This window comes from Equus asinus, chromosome 16 (genome assembly GCF_041296235.1).
Source record: "Equus asinus isolate D_3611 breed Donkey chromosome 16, EquAss-T2T_v2, whole genome shotgun sequence".
Classification (NCBI taxonomy): domain Eukaryota; kingdom Metazoa; phylum Chordata; class Mammalia; order Perissodactyla; family Equidae; genus Equus; species Equus asinus.
Window position 1 is genome coordinate 21,941,574 of NC_091805.1, and position 20,619 is coordinate 21,962,192.

The 20,619-nt window shown below is 34.6% G+C and overlaps 1 protein-coding gene across 1 annotated transcript in view; it reads right to left on the reverse strand.

The window, feature by feature from the left end:
• Positions 1–20,619, reverse strand: part of COL24A1 (collagen type XXIV alpha 1 chain) — a 355,376-nt gene that overhangs the window by 305,428 nt on the left and 29,329 nt on the right. The window contains exons 5-6 of the mRNA XM_044749176.2: positions 16,219–16,272; positions 13,458–13,511 (exon numbers count right to left, since the gene is read on the reverse strand). Coding sequence (XP_044605111.2) covers positions 13,458–13,511; positions 16,219–16,272 — 108 coding nt within the window. The remainder of the gene's footprint in view (positions 1–13,457; positions 13,512–16,218; positions 16,273–20,619) is intronic.

The following is a 20,619-nucleotide window of genomic DNA, read 5'->3' on the forward strand; positions in this document are numbered from 1 at the left end:
TGTGCAATATTAATCTTTCTTATTATGCATACTAGCAAAGCATCTCTTTTTCTAACTGTTTCACATCTCATAAAATTAAGAGGCCAGAACTGACACTCTGTATAATTCATATTCTGATTTCATTACCATTATTAACTAATAATAAATAACTTCTCATTCCTAGAGATTTCTAAATGCTATTTTCACTCTCTGGGAAATAGGGAAATAGTTATGTCTTCTTTCACATATTCAGGAATGCTCTCAAAGAGCACTCAAACTGACTGATGAAAGATGGAAGACCAAAAGTCAAGTCCTTCATGTTCCCCAGTAAGTCATTTCATTTTACAAGTTAGAAATCAGTCTTCATTGGCAAAGAGTCCTATGTTCCAGAGAAAAAGAAAATTTTTAAGGAAAAAGTTGTTTTCCAAGCTGACCTCTTCCCTTCAATAGCTGTCACCACTTCTACCTCTAAGGCTACAATTTTAGATCATTGATTACAAAATTATGGGACTCGAAAAGCAGCTTTAGTGATATGTCAATATTTAAGAACTCAACTCTTTATCAAAAAAGAGGTAATATACTTGGAATTTATGAGATATTAGAGCTTATCTAGTAAATCACATTTTTTAGATAAAGAAGCAATGAGGTCCAGAAGGTTAAATGATTTGCTTAAGATTGCTTAGAAAAGTATTGGCAAATCAGGTCAATTTTCTTTCTTATCTCACAATGTCTATAAAATAAACATCTTATTTATTAGTTTTAATCTTTTATTATAACACCTAACCAATTGATTTGAGGCAATATTTACGAAGAAGTTTAGAAAAACTTAAGAAATGATAGCTCTTGAGAAGTTTAAATATAATAAAATCTTTTGTGACCAATGTTTTTACTTATAAATCTCACATTTAAAATCCTTATTTTTAGGTCCCATTTGAATTTGCTATTATCTATCGGCTTTCTTAATAACATCAACTAATTTAACATTTCACCCTCCATTTTAAGAAAAACAAAGAGAGCAAAAGTAATCAATTAAGAAATAAAAATTAGATTTAAAAACAGAGCTTTTTCTTAGTCATAAGCTTTATACATCGGGCAACATATTTAAAGATATTTGTCAAATCTCTTTTATTTCCACTCAAATATGTTTGCTCAACTCATGTTCTAGAACCAGAATTGCAAGTCAGCATGAAGGAAATGCTCTTAACCTGGTCAGTTGTATGTTGATCCTTCCTAGTATAAAATGCATGAAGCAGAGATTATTGAACATGCCAACTTCACCTGAAATGTTACAGAAGTAGGGCATACTTCCCACCATTGAAGAATACTCCAACATCTCTTACTTTCTCCCTCATTTTGTATTAATTGTATGACTTCTGATGCACATTTAGTCATAATTGACTGGCTTTCCAAATCCTCTTTGGAATTAAATATAATGTTTATAAATTGATCATAATTGACTTTGACCTTCAATATGGACTTCTACTCACTCCTATATGACTTTTGTTTAAGGAGCTATATATCCTTTTGAGTATGAGTAAGAGGAAAAGGAAGTTGCCAGTCCTTTATTACTCAAAGGATTGCAAAAGTCCCACCTACCCCACTGATCTACTCCAGAGTCTAAAATCCTCATTATCAGAGTCTGTCTTTTAGTCTATCTTTTAGATGGTTATTGGATCTCCAGAGGTCCCTCTGTCTAGGGAGGGAAACTCTTTAAGGTACTACACTCATTAACATGTTAGAATAGATTTATCAGATTAGAATCCATCCAACATAATGGAAAGAGCATTGGAATTTGGAGTGAACAGACTGAACAAGTCATTTAATCTCTGTGAATTTTAAATTCCTGTTTTGTAAAATGGCAATAAGAATAATACCTACCTAGATTACCTTGCAAAATTTAGGATCAAATTCTCTATAGATTATAAATATGTCAGTAGTTAGTATGAGAAATAATAAGACTAAAGACTATTAAAATCAATTTTATAATTATTGCCATCTTGAAAGCAGAGAACACAACTCTTGAATGAATGATTGATGGAGCAGCAAAATTTTAATGAAAAGAATTCTGAGTTGAGAAATTCAGAGTATACATGAGCTAAATTGGGAGAATACCATAAAAGAAACTCGAAATGACATGATCTTGTGGTAGCGCCACTTGAATATTCTTGACGTTAACATTGCTAATAACTACACAAGATACATAATCTCAAGTTTAAGCATTACACTCTATAACGAGCACTTCCTATCTTTTTAGTTTACTCTCTCTAAACCCCCACAACTTTAATAATTATTTGACCCAGTGGAATTGTTAGTATGTGATCCCATCACAGTTTTACTGTCTTGTCCCCCATGTGACCTCCCTTCCAATACTTAGCCAGCCTAAATATCAGGGTCTGACATTATAATCACTCCCTTGCATACATAATGACACCATTGCTTCTTTCTCTCTCTGTCTTGTAAACTTACCTGGCAGTTCTTAAATCTGCACTCTCCACCTGCTCTGCCCTGTCCTTCTAGCAGCTGAATGCGACTAAGAGAAAACAATCATGCTGACGAATCTCACTTTAAATTCCTGACTGCTTACATTGATTGGTTTGTTTTGTTTTTTGATGTGTCCAGTAATTGCCTTAGTCAGTTCACTTTCTCATTTTCATAGGTGACTATTTCATAACTTCTCTGTCTTCACTCTAAGCTGATGATCTTACTTTCAACTTTCACAAGCTCTCACGACCAAATCCACTACCTCACCTAAATCTGTTCCAAAATAGTCTTCCTTCATAACCAAACCCCCCATCCTCTCTCACCAGAATATCATTGGTGCACTGACTTCCCTGAATTATTTTAATTTTTACTTCTCTCTAGGATAACTGCCATCACCAACTAAACATACTGTAATTCCTCTCATCTTAAAAAACAACTTTCCAAGCCCACATCTCCCTTCTCTGCTCCATTACACTGTTCCCTTTTAGAGAAAAACTCCTAGAAAGTTGTCTATGTTAGCCAGGAGACTTCTATTCTCTCTTGGACCTACTCCAGTCAGGTCTTTGTTCCTACCACTATCCTACCTCATTGATCATTCTTTCTCAGTCTCCTTTGCTAGTTCCTCTTCTTCTTAATGTATTAAACTCTAGAACACCCCAAGAGTACCCTTGGGTACTTCTCTTCTCTGTCTACATTCATCCCTAGGTGATCTGATCACTTCTGTAGCTTTAAATTTCATATATATACTGATGACTCTGAAATGTATATTTTTAGCTATGACATGTCCCATGAATTCCAGATCCATATATCCTTTTTATATCTCTACTTGGGTGTCAAATAATCATCTCAAATTGAGTATGTCCAAAAAGGAACTCTTGGGACTTCTGGTTCAGATAGTGGCAGAGTAGCATGTATATGACAAATCCTCCTACAGATACAAGATGCATAAAACAAGTATTTGAATACATAGGAGAACAATCAAAAACAAGACACACTGGAGGGGATTAAACTCTTGAAAGATGAGAACCACACTTGGTGTAGTACATATTTATACAGCTTTTCTCCTAAAGACACTTCTCAGTCTGCACAGAGTGGCTAGAATTCAAGTAGAAAACCATAGAACTTTTAGCTAATGGTGTTAGAGGACAGAGTGTGGGGCTACCAAAATGACTGTAAACTGAGGGAGAAAAATCCTAGAAAGAAAGAAGATAACTTCTCCCCAAACCTGGCTATAGACTCTTCAATTTTTGGCTGACCCTGACATGTGCCTGCATGAGATAGATTCCAAAGAGCTCAGCAGAAAGCAACAACTAGAAGGCTGAAAGAATTGAACACAAATTTCAGCTGCTGGCCATCACAGGAGAAATAGTTTGGGATTTGTGCCACATCACTTTAGAGGGACATGGCAAATGCCTTGGTAAACACCTTTCCATTGAAATTCAGGAAAGGCCATACTTTAGAGGCAAATGCTGTATCCTTGGGGTAATGGACTCACACCAAATCTATGAGCAAAACTGAAACAAATCTGTACTTTTAAAAAGTTACCAACCCTGTACAAGGGTAAGGTGATGAGCCATTTATTCAACTACCTACAGAACAAAAATGAACAGTTGTCAAAAGATTTCAAAGGAAGAAGACAGAATCTAAAGTTCTTCCACATATCATGCATCATATCCAGCATAAAATCAAATTTTCCAGACATACAAAGAAAAGGAAAATCTGACCTGAGTTAAAGAAAAAAGTGGTCAATACAAACAGACCTCAAAAGGAGCCAGATGTTGGAAGTATCAGTTAAGGATTTTAAGTTAACCATTATAAATGTGTTCAAGGACTTAAAGGAAAAAATGATCATAATGAATGAACAGACAGAAATATCAGCAGACAAATGAAAACTATATAAAAAGAACCAACTAGAATTCTAGAACTGATAATACAATATCTGAAATAAAAAATTTACTGGGTAAAATTAACAGTATATTGGGGAAGGCAGAAGTAAAGTTTAGTGAACTTAAAGACAGATCCATAGACGTTATCTAATCTGAAGAAGAGAGAACAAAAAACAGCAAAAACAGAGCTCTAGTGACCTGTGAGATAATATTGTCATCTAACATACATGTAAATAGATTCTCAGAAGGAGAAGAGAGAAAGAATGGAACAGAAAGATTGTTTGAAGAAATAATGGCCAAAAATGTCCCAAATTTGCTAAAAACAAAGCAAAAAGAAACAAACAAAAAACCACTTATAGATCCAAGGCATTCAGTAAACCCCAAAAGAGAAATACTTATGAAAACCACCCCTAAATATATCATATTCAAACTGCTAAAAGCCACACAAAGAGATAAATCTCAAAAGCAGTCTGTGAAAAATGACACATTACTTTGAGGGGAATAATAATGTGAATGATAGCTAACTTATCAGAAACAGTGGAGGCCAAAAGATGAGAACAACAAGCCTCTCTAAAGTGCCAGAAGAAACACTCTCAATCAAGATTTTTATACTCTATAAAAATATCCTCCAAAACATGTAGACAAAATAAATTTCAGGTAAACAAAAACCAAGAGAATCCATCACCAGCAGAGCTGCACTCCAAGAAATACTGAAGGAACTTCTTCTAGCTAAAGGAAAGTGACAGACCAGATAGAAACTCAGATCTGTAGGAAGGAATGAAGAGGCCTAGAAATGAAAATAAATGAGGAAATACAAATGACTCCTTTGTCTCTTCTCTTAATTTCTTTAAAAGGTGGTTTCTTTAATAAAAAAATTATTCCATTGTACTGTGAAGTTTATAATGATATAGACAAAATAAATGACACCAAGACACAAAGGATGGAAGTAATGGGTAAATAGAACCACAGTGTCACAAGGGTCTTATATTTTACATGAAGTGCTACCATATTAACTCTAAGTAAACTAGAATAAGTTAAGGATGCATATTGTAATCCCTAGAGCAACCACTGAAATCAATCAATTAATCAATCAGAGATACAGCTGAAATTCCAATAGAGAAATTAATGGAATACCAAAGAATATTTGATTAACTCAAAAGAAGGCAGAAAAGGAAGAATAAAGGAACAAACAACAAACGGGATAAATGGAAAAGAGATGACAATGTAGAAGGCCAAGACCCAATCATACCAATAATTACACAAATGTAAATGGACTTAATGTGCTCCAGTTAAAAACCAGAGATTATCAGACTGGATAAACAAGTAAGATCCAACTATACATTGTCTATAAGAGATGCACTTTAAATATAGATAGGTAAAGGAAAAGAAAAATATATACAAGGCAAACAATAAGCATAAAAATGCTGGTGTGGCTCTGTTACTATCAAACTAGACTTCCAGAAGAGACATATTAGTGAGATAAAGAGAGACATTTGATAATGATAAAAGGGTCAGTTTATCAGGAAGACACAACAATCCTTAAACATGCATGAACACAGAGCATGAAAATACATAAAGCAAACACTGACTAACTACACATTCCCTAAACAGTAAATAGAGAAATAAATCCAAAATCATAGTTGGATATTTTAACACTCCTGAAACAACTAGACCAAAAAACCAGTAAAGATAGAGAAAATTTGACCACTACCATTAATCACCTTAATCTAATTGACATTTATAGAACACTACATTCAACAATTGCAAAATATACAATCTTTTGAAGTGCATATGGGATATTCATCAAGACAGATCACATGCTGGGTCATAAAACACCTTAATAAATTTTTGAAAGATTGAACTCTTCCATTGTATGCTCTCTGACCGCAATAGAACTAAATTAGAAACCAATAGAAATAAAATAACTAAAAAAGCTTCTAATAGATGGACATTAAACAAAACAACGTATTTACATAACCCATGAGTCAAAAAAGAAAGCATATATTTTCAATCTGAATGATAATAAAAGACAACATAACAAATTTTATGGGTTGCAGTTAAATCAGTCCTTAGAGGGAAATTTATAGCTCTAAATGTTTATATTAGAGCCAAAATCAATAAAATATTGAATAGTCTATGGAAAAAATAATAAAGTCAAAAGTTGGTTCTATGAAAACACTAATGGAAATGAACTCTTCATTTCTTTCCAGGCAAAAACAAAACAAAACAAACAAACAAATAAAAACCTGAAATCCTGTTCCTCCTCATTCCAGGTGCTCCCACAATATCAGCCATTTAACTGATTAAGCCTTAGATTATCTTTGACTCTTCTCTCTCACACCATATATGTAATCCACCAGCAAATCATGTTGACTGTACCTCAAAATATATCTAGATTTTGACTACTTCACACCACCTCCACTGTTAACACTCTAGCCTATGCCATCATCACCAATGGCATGGGTTTGAGTAGAACAGTGAAGTAGTCTCTAAACTGGTATCCTTATTTCCATCCTTTTCTTACCCCAATTTATTCTTCACCTGACAGCCAGAAGTATCTTCTTACAACATAAATTGGATGATGTCAGTTATCTACTTAGAACTCAAGCAAGTGAATCTCCAACACAGAGTAAAATCCAACCAGAATCCTTACCTAGCAGGTCCTACATAATCCAGCTCCTGCTCTCTCTCTGATTTGTCTTCTACCACTTATCCCATTCATTTACTCCTCAAAGGCTGTCAAGCAGCCTCTTGCCTCAAGGCCTCTGGACTTACTGAGGTGTTTTTTGTTTTTCAACCTTTTCTTCATCAGGATTGCAAAAAATGGTGATTTTTAACTCTAGCATTCTTTCTTCAGTTACTAGCTTTTTCTATAAAGAGAAATTTTCCCTTCATAAATTATTTGATTGTCCAAATAATTGGTTCAATTATCCAGATTATCCAATTATCCAAATATAGGTTCAATTCTATAGGAAAAGCAAGGAATTTCACAAGAAAATTTTTATTCTTTCCCTTTATTTTTCTTCTATTTACCAGTTTTCCATATAATGACATTGTGGTATAATAAAAAATATATTTAGTCTTTGTCCCTAGTTCCTGGCACAGAGCTCCTAAAACCCTTGGAATTTCCTGAGTCATAGGAGTGTCTTTTGTTATTCCTAACAAGCCCCTTTTGACCACATTTGAGTTTATGCTAATGAGGTGACTCAGGGTGGGGCCCCCAGACAGCTTCAGGATAGGGGTTAATCACTAGAAAGGCAAACAAGTGATTATCAAGTAGGAACTTAGTCCCATTCCTTCCCCTACCTCCAGGGAGAGGAGGGGAGTGCTAGAGATTGAGTTATAAAAGACTCTTGTACAAAGAGATTCCAACGCTCCAGGTTGGTGAACACACTGATGTGCTGGGCAGGTAGCACACCTAGAGAGGACTTGGAAACTCAGAGCCCCCACCCTCCATACCTTGCCCTATGCATCTCCTTCCATTTAACTCTTCCTGAGTTGTATCCTTCAAAATAAACAAGTTAACCTAAGTAAAGTGTTTTCCTGAGTTCTGTGAGCCATTCTAGCAAAATATCAGACCAGCTGGCAGGGGGCACGTGGGAACCCCTGAATTTGTACTCAGCCAGTGTGAGTAGCCTAGTGAGTAGCCTAGGCAACCTGTCTGGGGCTGGCATCTCAAGTGTGGGCAGTCTTGTGGGACTAAGCCCTTAAATCTATGGAGTCTGACACTAACTCGGGGTATTTAGTGTCAGAATTGAATTGAATTGTTGAATATCCATTTGACGTCAGAGGATTTGACAGTCTCACAGATGTAATAGCATTCTCTAAAGGTGACCAGTGAGGGTTTTTCTGTTTTTAGCATCATTATAACTTAGGAATTTAGAGATGTTTGATGTGATTTAATCCACTGTGATTATTATCCTTAATGATGTTCAAATTACATCAATTTTCACCTAGTGGAAGCCTTTTCAAATTGGCTCCTGAATGTTTTTGACAAGACCCTAATAGTCTTTGATAGCTAGAAGGAAGCATTTTTAATACATTTAAGTCATATTTTAACCATGAACTAACAAGCACAGAATCAAAGGAAAGGATCATATTTTGTCTGGTCCTTCACAAGAAGCTCCCTATGTTGTCTATAATAATAGGAGCACCTCAATATTCAGCATTTTATCACTTTTTACATTTTCAGAATGTTGGACTTAAATTTTTCATAGCAATCTGACTTGGTAAAAAATTCTTAGAATGGGTCAGCATCTATATTCAATATATTTCTGTAATTCACATGCAAGGAAAACTTCTAGTTTAGGGACTTCTAGTTTAGAAAAATATATAATAGAGACATGGGAGCATAGGATCAAAACCAGGAATAGAACAGAGCACTAAGATATGACTCCTTGGGATTCAATATTTAATATTATTAATAAGATTTCATTTAATGTTACTAATGAGTGATTGTTATTGCAACTTATTAGAATTAGATGTTTTCATTTAACTGGATTAAATTTGAAGGAACTATTGGACTTGACTAAAGTAATATAAACTCTGAATGTTTTTGGGAAGGGTTTAAGTTTCCTTTAAGAAGTGTTTTTTGGAAAGGAACTATCTTGACCACAAATAGACTGCCTGGACTAAAATTATAAGTAAATGGTAGGCTGAAGATATAGCCTGCATTCATTACTCACATTCAAAGATGTACTGCACAATTAATCATGTTTAGTTCATACTAATAAAAATTTCTTTCACCCTGCAAATAAAGTTCGTTAAATAGATAAATATGATACAATGTGGACCCAGATGGCATGTGGTGACAAGAATAAAGCCATTCTTGTAGCAAACAAGAAATGGAATTTACTTTCTTGTGATTTTTTGGGAAGGACTTTATTTCTACCATCTGCTCATTTTAGCTAATGATTTCAGCTGGTCTTTAACAGGCTAGCTTAAAAGACTTTCCTTCTCTGTTTTAAATCATTATAGTCTAATGCTAAAAAAAATTGCTATAGATCCACTAAAAATTTGTGTGGCACTTTATTCTTCTATTATTTAACAATTTAACAACACAGTTCTCAGGGACTAGAGATTAGTTTCATTCTTCATGGAGTTTATCTTTATATGTTATTATCAATATCCACAGGATAAGCTGGAGCCTTGAAATAAACATGTTTTGTTAATATTATTAAAGGAACTCAAAAAGTCTTTAAATTCCATTAGGTCACCCCACCCCCACCCTTTCTCCTTAAGGTAGTGTTTTATAAATGAATTTCTCACTATGTTAGGAGACACAATCTGGTGTAAGGGAAAGAGTAAGACAGAACCAATTCTTAATCCAGTTCTATCAGTTACAGACTGTTACTTTAGTTAAGTACTTACCTACCTCTCTGAGTATGTTTTTTTCTATGCAGAGCAGAAGATAATAAAGCCTACTCTGAATAGTACTCTTAATTGAAATGAAACAATGAGATGTCATAATAAAATAATTGTCAGATATTAGGTGCTTAATAAATGTTAGTTCTCTTTCCTTTATGATACCAGTGCCTTGTCACTAATATTAAATCAGCTTATTGGTTCAGTTTAACATTTATTGAGTGCCCAGCACATGCTGGGCACTGGGCTAGGCACAAATGCAAGGATGAATAAGATCTGGCCCCTGCACTCAAATTACTAAGAGCCTATTAAGGAAGATAGACTCATAAGTGAGAACTCATTTCATCTGAACAGAGTTGAGAACTACCAAGATCAGCTTACACTTTTTGTCCCTTATGATAAATGCTAATTTGATTGTAAAAGTATAGCAAAATAAAATGGATTAATTTTTGCATCAGTCTAGACTATTTTATCAAAATAGGCTTTATTCTTATAAACTTTAAAATAGCCTCATAAGGCGGCTGGCCCTGTGGCGCAGCAGTTAAGTGCACAAGTTCTGCTTCTGGTGGCCCGGGGTTCAGCGGTGCGGATCCTGGGTGTGGACATGGCGCCACTTGGCACGCCATGCTGTGGTAGGCGTCCCACATATAAAGTAGAGGAAGATGAGCATGGATATTAGCTCAGGGCCAGTCTTCCTCAGCAAAAAGAGGAGGATTGGCAGCAGTTAGCTTGGGGCTAATTTTCCTCAAAAAAAAATAGCCTTATAAATAAAACATATTTCTATACTATAAGGTATTTTCATTCATAAGAGCCACAAGACTGTTTTTGTTTTATTTAACAAATAATAAATGTTGTACTTTCAGTAAAAGTTGCTTTTCTAATTGACCCCGTCTCCTCTTAAGTAGCTCCTCCGAGAAAAGGGAAGTAACATTTTCTTAAGTGTCAACTATGTACAAGCATTCAATCAGCTGCTTTATGTGCTTCATCTCATTTAACTTATATAAGCTACCTTTTGGTTCTAAAAATTTTTATAAAGTACATTAATCCAAATATATCTGTATATAGGTTCCGTAATGCATTGCAGTTCCCATTTGAGTTAAACCTTTCTAAATTTGCCATTGACTTAATTTGTTCTTTCCATCCGTTCAGGTAATCCCCTTTTGAAATGGACAGATGATTTCTTGTGCAAGTGACAAGATGACTTTTTATACAATTTTCTTAGAAGCCAATAATTCTACCTATGTCATTTTTTTTTTTTTTTTGAGGAAGATTGGCCTTGAGCTAACATTTGCTGCCAATCCTCCTCTTTTTGCTGAGGAAGACTGGTCCTGAGCTAACATCTGTGCCCATCTTCCTCTATTTTATGTGGGACGCCTGCCACAGCATGGCGTGCCAAGTGGTGCCTAGGTCCACACCCAGGATCCAAACCAGCAAACCCTAGGCCGCTGAAGCGGAACATGCAAACTTAATTGCCGTGCCACTGGGCAGGCCCCTAACTATGTTATTCTTGCTAAACAGTAACTGAGAAAGGAAAAATAGCTGGATTTGTCTTTATACTCTAAAATCCCTTAATTTAAAAGTAATCTTTATTCCTTGAAGGAAAATAAATCCTGTGATTACATGTCAAAATTTATTGTCAAGAGCAGGCAATCAGCATTGTTTGCATTGTTTTGAATAAATATTATAAGAGGATTATAAGGGACAAAACTTGAATGTTCTATTAATTCTGATTACTCTAAACCACATATTAAATATCTGGAAAAATTGCTTTCAGAAAACCACACACCACGAGCTTTATTTGATGCATTTAAGACACAGTGGTAATTTTTGACATAAATCTAATATCCTCCACAAGTATGTGCAGTTAAAACAAACCATGGTCAGTTTTGGCTATTTTGGACACAGTTATCAAATTATTAAATTAAATATGAATTAAAGACTAATATTCAGGTTTATAAGATTGTCTCCAAGAGGTCTAATGAGTTGCTTGCTAATTAAAAGTAGGATTTTTAAAAAATCCCTCATATGTGGGTTCATAAAAGTATTTTACTGGCAAATAGTTATAAATGGTCAAAATCATATCCGTATTACTAAATATAATATTAAAGAGAAATCTTGAGATTCAAATTTTCATCTCTCCTACATCATTTTACTAAAGACACATATTTATACTAGTAAATACTGAAAAATACATTGTTTTTAATCTTGGGACAATGATAATTTTTATTTGATACAAAGTTCTTCACTTTCTCAAACATTGTCTCTGAATATGTATACACATTTTAAGAAGTCAATTCAATGGAAGGTTTTCCACTATCTCTATCTACACCTCTCCCCACCCTATTCATATGTTTTATTGGTTTATTTAGTTGAGTGCCTAACTGTGTACTACTGGCTTTGGTAGGGAAAGGGGGAGGAGAGTGCAGCCCTGTGGAAATGCTGCTCCTATTGTGGAAATGAGGCTGACAGGACTGTAAGCCCCTGGAAATACAGCCCTTTGGAGAAATATGAGCTAGGCCTTTACAACTACTTTAACCTTTTACTAGTCTAAATAACCTTTAAGTCCCCAATTAAAGCTTGAAGGGCTAGGGAATCACAAATTCAAATCAAACACCTAATTTCTTTAGAAGTGATCTGTTTTTCCTCTCACTGTTACACATCCGGACTTGAGTTAGAGTCTTTTTTTTTCTCTCTGAGACATTTTTGTTGAACTCAAAAAATCGTTGGCAGTGATGAGACACTTTAGGAAATTTAGATTTAAATTATCCTAGCGATATGTTATCATTATTACCTATTAATAATAATGATGCCACTTACGACACGTTAGCACCATGTTAAGTGCTTTACTCACATTAATTTACTTAGCCTTCTCTGCGACCCTATGAGGATGGACCGTGATTTTCCCCATTTCATAAACCAGGAAATCAGGAAAATGAAGCTTAAAGAGGCTAAGCAAGTCATTTGCTTTTAGTCACATAAATCCAGAGAGCTAAGACTTGAACCCAAATCTGTCGGACTCCAAAACCTGTGTTCTTAACCCTTATCCTATGTGGTTACATGTTTACTTCTGAGTGTGATCATTATAAGCAGAGGGGCTATTAATAGACCTAAAAGATTCATGAAGTCCTGGCAACCGAGGCCCTAATGCTTACCTAATCTCATATATATATATATATATAATTTAGTTATCTCTCCATTCCCATACCTCCTCCCAAGGTAACCAGCCTGGTGTGTATTCTTCTATTCTTTTTTCTATGCTCATACTACTATCTATCACGCTATTATCTATCACACTACTATCATACAACTATGTATGCTGATATATATAGGCTTTCAGGTTAGCTGTTTTCAAAAAAAAATATTCTGGAAGTGTGGAGCAGGGAAATGAATGCTACTTTATTTCCTCAGTATTTATTTACACTCTAAAATGGCCTTGATTTAAGATAAATTACTGAACTCAAAATCTGTATATTCCAGAGGTTTCCATGAATTGCCATCATATTTTGACAATAAAGACTTTGGAATACCAAAGCAGGCCTGTACCTGACTTTACCACTAAGTATATAAATCCAAGTGTGGTGGGCTTTCAGAGGAACCCAGCTCTGTGCCAGGCTAAGACAATCCTGTTGAAGAATCATGCTCTTCAACATGAGAGAGATCCTCAATGTCCCAAGGTTGGCTTTAAAAGTTAAGGACCTCCTTAATAATGTCAGAAAAATCATGCAATACTCACTAGTAATCACTCACCTTTGCACCTGGTAATCCAGGTAACCCAGGATTTCCATGTGGCCCTGGTATGCCCTGCAAATAGTAAAAAAAAAGTCAAAGCATTCTTAGGACAGATCTAGATACAAATAACAGACAGTGTTTATTATATTATTCAAATAAATATTACATAATATAATTTCATTAAAATGAATATTACTTCATTTTTTTTACAAAATTCTGTATCTTTTCTGAGATGCTGGATATTTCAGTCTTGGAAAAGAGAGCTACATTAATTATAGAGCAGAACTGTGGTTTCTGTCTTTTGCTTCAAACACTGCCTTGAGGTATTTACCTCTCTTATTTACCACCCCTATCTCCAGCCATATTACTTAGTGCTACTTCTAAAAGCTGTGCAGAGTAAGAACCCTAAAAGTAACATGGTGCAATTGTCTAGTTACTCTCCTCTTGACATGTGTTAACTCTTTCTCCACCTAGGTTTTTGTTTATGCTATTACATATGCCTTAAAGACTTACTTCATTTAACTCTTTCCCCTTATACCTACCCAAATCATTCTTCAAGTGTCAGCTGAGATCCCACCTCATTTTAAAATCCTAGCTACATCAGCATGAATCATTTCTCTTTGCTACTAACTTCTATAGAAATTGCTGCATGTAAAATTCATTTGCAATTAATTATACGTTGCCTTGGGACATTTCCTACACTGTTCTAATCTGTCATTTAAATATTTTATTGCTATTTTAACTGCCTATGACATGTGCTGTTTAGTTCCAGGATTATAAATTCTTTGAAAAGAGATTTTTTTATATTACCAATGTAGTACTTAGCACATATTAGCCACTCAATGAGTATTTGTCATTTAATTTCACTTGGCTGATAAATTTCCCAATCTGAATTCAATAATTGCTTCTACTTATTAAGTACCTTTTCTGTGCCAGTACCTGTATTAATGCTTTATAATTTTTATTACTAATCCTTATAACAATCCTACAAAGTGGTTATTTTTACTCCCACTTACAAATAGGGAAACTTAAGCTCACACAAGCAGCAAGTAGAAGAACTAAGATTCACTTCCAAAAAGCCTTCCAGGTCTCCAGGCCTCCTATACTCATCTGGGTTTGGTACCCACCTCTGTGCTCCTCAGCCATACCTCTATCGCAACACATAACATATAGTTAATAGTATTTATTTATCTATCTTTTTAGCTCCGGATTAATAGAGGGGATATTTAATACTTCAGAATTATTAGTTCTGAATTAATAAATGTTTCAGAAAGGAGAGGGATGTCAGTAATGAAAATAATGAAGATTTATCTATCTAGGTTAAAACTAAGGAAAAAAATTAGATTTCATGATATATGTCATTTGCAACCTTCAAAAAATAAATTTTAATAGAAAAGGGGGAAAAATTGATGGGGTAAACAAATGAGTTGTTGATGTAGATGTAAGGGCGATGTAAGTCCATCATATAAAGCTCAGCAGTTCAAGAGTGAGGCAGGATGATAACTTAAGGAAAAATTAATATCAATGAAAGTTTGGGATTTTTTGAAAAAAGGATAATTTGTTGGTTTTCGCCAAATGAGATAAAATCTAGGGAGAAAAAAATGTAAGTACAAGTTTTAAGTTAAATAATTGAAAGGAGATAAAATTAGGAACAGAAATGTAATAACCTTGAGAAGAATACTGATCCTTCTTTAAAGGGAGGAGAACTGGACAAATAAATGAAAAAAAAAGATGGAATTTAGGGAAGGAGACTGCTGTATGATGAGAATAGATGGAGTTTCAGAATGTGGAGGTCATGCTGTGGGAGAAGAACAGCCTTAGTGGAGGAGAGAAAATGGAATTAGTACAAAGATAGACTCAATCCCTCAGAAAAGTAGGATCCAAGGTCTCCTGACAGAGAGGTAGGAGGATGGAAACGGTTTGCAGGCTAGAGGAGAGTGGGCAAGGTTTAGAAGAGACTCTGGGAGGAATGTGATAGGTCCTCAAGTATAGAGGAACCAAAGGCATGCTAAAGAACACGCAGAGCCCAGTGAGCATTCACCTTAGGCCTCACAGGGACAAGAGTTTGATGTGAATACAGGCAACTTAAAGTAAGATTTTAGGATGATTTTTCATTAGATTGTATGAGAAATAAGAATCAGGATGCAAAGAAAGTATATATGGTATTTGTATTTGTCTTTATAACACAAAATCACAATTCTTTTTCTAGTTTTTTGAAGGATTTCTATTAATAAAAGCCCACTTTTTTTTTTAGGTTTGAAAGAAACTCATTCTAACACAGCAATAAATCTTTTGTTGGACCTGTGTAATGTGAGAAACTACTGCTGATCCTTAAGGCAGTTCTATTCCTCAGGACAATTATTTTTCTGGTCAAGAGCTCCAATATTTTCCACTATGTAATCCAGAAATGCACTCTTTTGAGGCAGCCCACTCCTCTTCATTTCCCAAAGCAAATGAACCCCACCTTGGACTAGCAACTACAGATGAGATCACTTTATAACTAAGAATAATGTTACAAGTAGCACCAGAATAGCCACTAATCTACAAATTTGATAATCTCTCCTGGACATGTCCACAGAGAATGCTTTGGCTGGGTGTTCACACTCAAAGAAACAAGCTGCACATGTTCCAAACCTTCTCTTGAATTGGCAAAGGTAGGGCTAGGTCTGAAGATCCAGGCAGGTTTCCAAAGGAAGTACATACTGTACAATATTAGGAAAAACATACTGGAAAGTTGATAATTCTAACAGCACATGGGAAAGAGAGCCCATCTACTCACCCGTGGACCTCTCTTTCCTGATGGACCTGGGATACCTGCTGGACCAGGTGGACCCTTGGAAAACAAGTGCCAAGATATTAGGCATGATAATAGACACATCTGTTCTCACAAGTCTTATTGATATTCTTACTCCAGGGATCTTTTTCAGTCCCCAGTTCCCAGCTGCTGATGATTTTAAAGAAACATGAATGCCCTCACCCTAATCAGCAGGGGTGACAGTTGAAACTCAAGTGTCCTCTTTAATCTGGCCAGAAAGGGCAGCAGGAAGTCTACGACGTATAGTTAGAGCCACTATATCTGGTTTTTACAGGAACTATAACTAGTAGTTTTGTGGGTAATTTTCACCTAAATTTACTTTTACTACTGAAGGAGGAATTCAGTTTAGGGTTTGGAGACCAATGACTACAGGTTTTTTTCAAAGACATTTCAAAAGACTTGCCTTGAAAAATTAAAGCGGACTATTTTATGTTCTTTTAAAAGACACACCAAGGATCTGTGTAATGTGTTAAACTGCTATAACGTGCTCTCTTTAGTATATTCAGTAATAAATGTGCCTTATATGAAATACAGCATACTAGGAAGTCACTAATAGAGTTAAATGGTTTGTAAAACAAAGTGTGAAAGTAAAAACGGATCAGTTTTTAAAGTGTTCTGAGTTCGTTAAATGTTACTTAAGTATATCAAATAAGACATAGAAACCTACTTCTTTGCTCCGCATATAATGCCTTATGTAATCTTTTTTTTACTTACTTTAACAATCAACTATGGAAGAATAAATGTTCATTTGGGATATGGTTAATACGTATTCATTCATTCATTCATCTGTTCATTCATTTAATTGTTCCTGAGCACTCTGCTGATAGGGCATTATTCTTGATATCTATAGAGCATACACATACTCCATTTTACAAAACATTCATTCATGATCGCAGTAAAAATAGTACAAGCTTTGAAATTAGACATATCAAGGCTAGCCCTACCATTAACAAGTAGCATAACCTAATGAGCTTTATTTTCATGTAGCATTTTTCTCTTTGAAACTTTCTCCTTTATTGATATTACAGTTATTTTGCAGTTTTCTAATGCTCTTTATATATTTCAAAAGGTCCATTTTCATTTAATTTTATTTTCCTTCTCCTACCCCTGTAAAATTTTCATATATTTCCTAATATTGAGAGGGAAATACTATTTCTATTCAACTCCAAACTGAGGGCATTCTCCTTCCTGAGCCATTCAAATATTTTAACAGGTATTATTACATCACTAGCTTCTATCAAAAACTGGCTTTCACTTATTTAAAAAAAAATCAAATTCTTTTCAAGTTGGTTCTGGTTCTGCTGTTGTAATTAGAAGTTAACAGCTGTTGATTTCAGTTAAAGTTCCAGAATATAACAACTAAAAATTAAAAACTAAATGGAAAAGTAAAGTAATAAAATGTCTAGTTTGGTTTATTGCCCTATCGTACTACTTTGTGACAAAAGAAAACATTTTTCCATTCACACTGAAAAGGCAGTTAATTTTACAGTTAATATTAGATACTGGAGAAAAAAGAAACTATATTTTATATCACGATTGAAACATTTGACTTGTTTAATAAGCACTAAATAAAAGTCAATTTTAACTTGTCTTCACAATTTTACATTTCCAAATCTTTGAGAACAGGTTATTAATAGACATTTTCTAGAAACAAGAGAAGCAAAGTAATTTTATATGGTATGAATTTTTTGAGAATAAATTATTTTCTATAAATAAAGTTAAGTACTAGAAAAGGCCCTTTAACTTTCAGATTTTTGGTTATTTAGAGAAAGTATAATTCAATTAAAAGAGCAATGGTTTTGTAATCATCCAATCTAGATTCAAATGATGCCTCAATCATTTACTAGCTAAATGACCTTGGACGAGTAAGTTACTCTTTCTAAGCCTTAGTTTTCTCATCTTTAAAATATTGGTGATAAAAATCTACCTTTCAGGGTTATTATAGGCATTAAAGATACTGTATATGAAATACCTGTGACTACGTCTGATATATAGTAGTAAACCAGTAAACTACAGAGTAATTAATACCTTTTTAAAGGTATGCATGGGGCACAGCAAGCACTGAATTAATGTTATTTATAATATTATTATTACTAGGGTAATATATATACTAAGACAAGTGTGTTTAGTAGATCAATACTTCTAAGAGAGAGTAATATCTGGTCAATTAATCTTGGAAGTCCTGTATCTAAAATTCCATTTTTAATTCATTTACTCACTCATTCATTCACTCACACAATAAACATTAGTTAGTAAGCATCAAGCCCTCCTGGAGCTTACAGTACAGATAGAAAGGCACACATTAATTGGATAAACACATAATTATACATTTTTCATAGTGATATGAAGGAAATAAGCAACCAAGAGAGAGATTGACAGATGTGTCTAATTTATATTGTGGTAATAGAGAAGGCTTCTCTGCAGAACTGTTAAGGTAGACTTGAAAGGTAAATGAGAGTTAGAAAAAAAGAGAAAATAAAATTGAAGAAAATAGGAATAAAATGAATAGTGTGTGAGTAAAACAAAACAAAACAAAGGAAAAACATAGTCTTATTGAGGAACTAAAAGAAAACTAATAGTGAGAGTAAGTGGAACAAGCAGAGGGTGCAGTGATGAGCAGGGCCAGATCCCATTTGACAGAACAGGTCAGGATAAAGAGTTTTTAGTTTATTCTAAGAGCCTTATGCTTTTGCCACTGAAGAGTTTAAACAGATAAATAACATGATCCAATTTATGTTTTTAAAAATATCACTAGAGAATTTACGTAAAAGATGGCAGAATGAGAACATTCTTTAAACTACCCTCCCTCCCTCAAAACCCACTGAAAACAACAAAAAACACCAAAAGAAGAAGACATCATCTCCAATGAAACAAGGAAAGGACCGCAGCCACAAACCACAAATTATGAAGATTATCTTCCAAATACTGAGAAACTTTGAACTAAGGAAGGATGTCGAGAGATGACCAAAAACAAAAAAGAAACAAAAAACTTCCTCAGATTTCAAACACTGGACAGGCTACAGATACCTGAAAGTCTATCAGTCCTGAAAGTTCATTCCAACAATCCTTTGATTACAATGACGAGGTTTGAGGGAATGGGAAAGCCGTAGGAGATAGAATTCATGACCTAGTAGAGACCCAGTTCCAAAGGGCCAAGAGTAAGGAATGTAGAGCTGAAGAGGAAGAACTGTTGTTGTGATCTACAACCAAATCTCCTAACTTTGGGAGATTTCTAGTGGTGAGAGGGGGTAAAAGACAACAGCGTAAATCACGATATTACTTCTCAGAGAGTCTATGATATAAAGGGCTTCACAACAAATTGTACATAAAAATGAAAGGAGATATGTCTCTGGGTAAAGGTCAAAATAAATATGGTAAGATGGTGTTTAAGGCAGCAACCTAAATTTGACACTCTATCACTCCACCTTACTTCCCTTTGTCTCTCCCTATACTATTCTAAAAACAAGAAAAAGTTGTCTTTATTTAAGATAAGAGCAATAACCAGAAAGAAACCAGCATGAGACCTATACATAGATATTGAGGGGAAGGGGAAGTATGAGGAGAGAAACATAAATTAAAAGTAGGTGTTGGGGGCCGGCCCCATGGCCGAGTGGTTAAGTTTGGGCACTCCGCTTCAGCGGCCCAGGGTTTCACTAGTTCGGATCCCAGGCACGGACATAGCACTGCTCATCAGGCCACGCAGAGGCAGAGTCCCACATGCCACAACTAGAAGGACCCACAACTAAAAATATACAACTATGTACTGGGGGGCTTTGGGGAGAAAAAGGAAAAATAAAATCTTAAAAAAAAAAGTAGATGAAAATCATTTGCCAGAAGATAGATGAAAATCATTTATCAGAAGTGGAACTACCCCATGCAACAGAAAAAAAGTTCAGTCATATAGTTCACTGTAGCTTCAAAGAATTTCAAGATGACATTTCTCTATAAGAAGAGAGCTAAAAAAAAAAGTTACAAGAGGTAAAAAGAGCAGCCAAAGGTAATGAAATGTGAATGAGAAGAGCTTAAAAAAGATATAAAAGAGCAAAAACAACAAAGAAAAAAAAGAAAAGAAAAACATTATAGATGGAAGCCACATCAGAAGCAATAAAAACTGATTAAATACAATTGAAAAGTCTTTATAATAAAGGAATATGGATGTTGGATAAGTGAATTCACACAAAATGAAAAAGAGCACTTTGACATGATTGTAGACAAGATAATAAATACTATGTATCATCCCAAAGGACATTCTACGTATGCCTATTGGTGTGCCTGAAAAAGAATACAGAAAAATGGAAAAGAAAAATACTTGAGGATATATTGGAGACTTTCCTGTAATAAAATAAAAATAGTCTTCAGATCAAA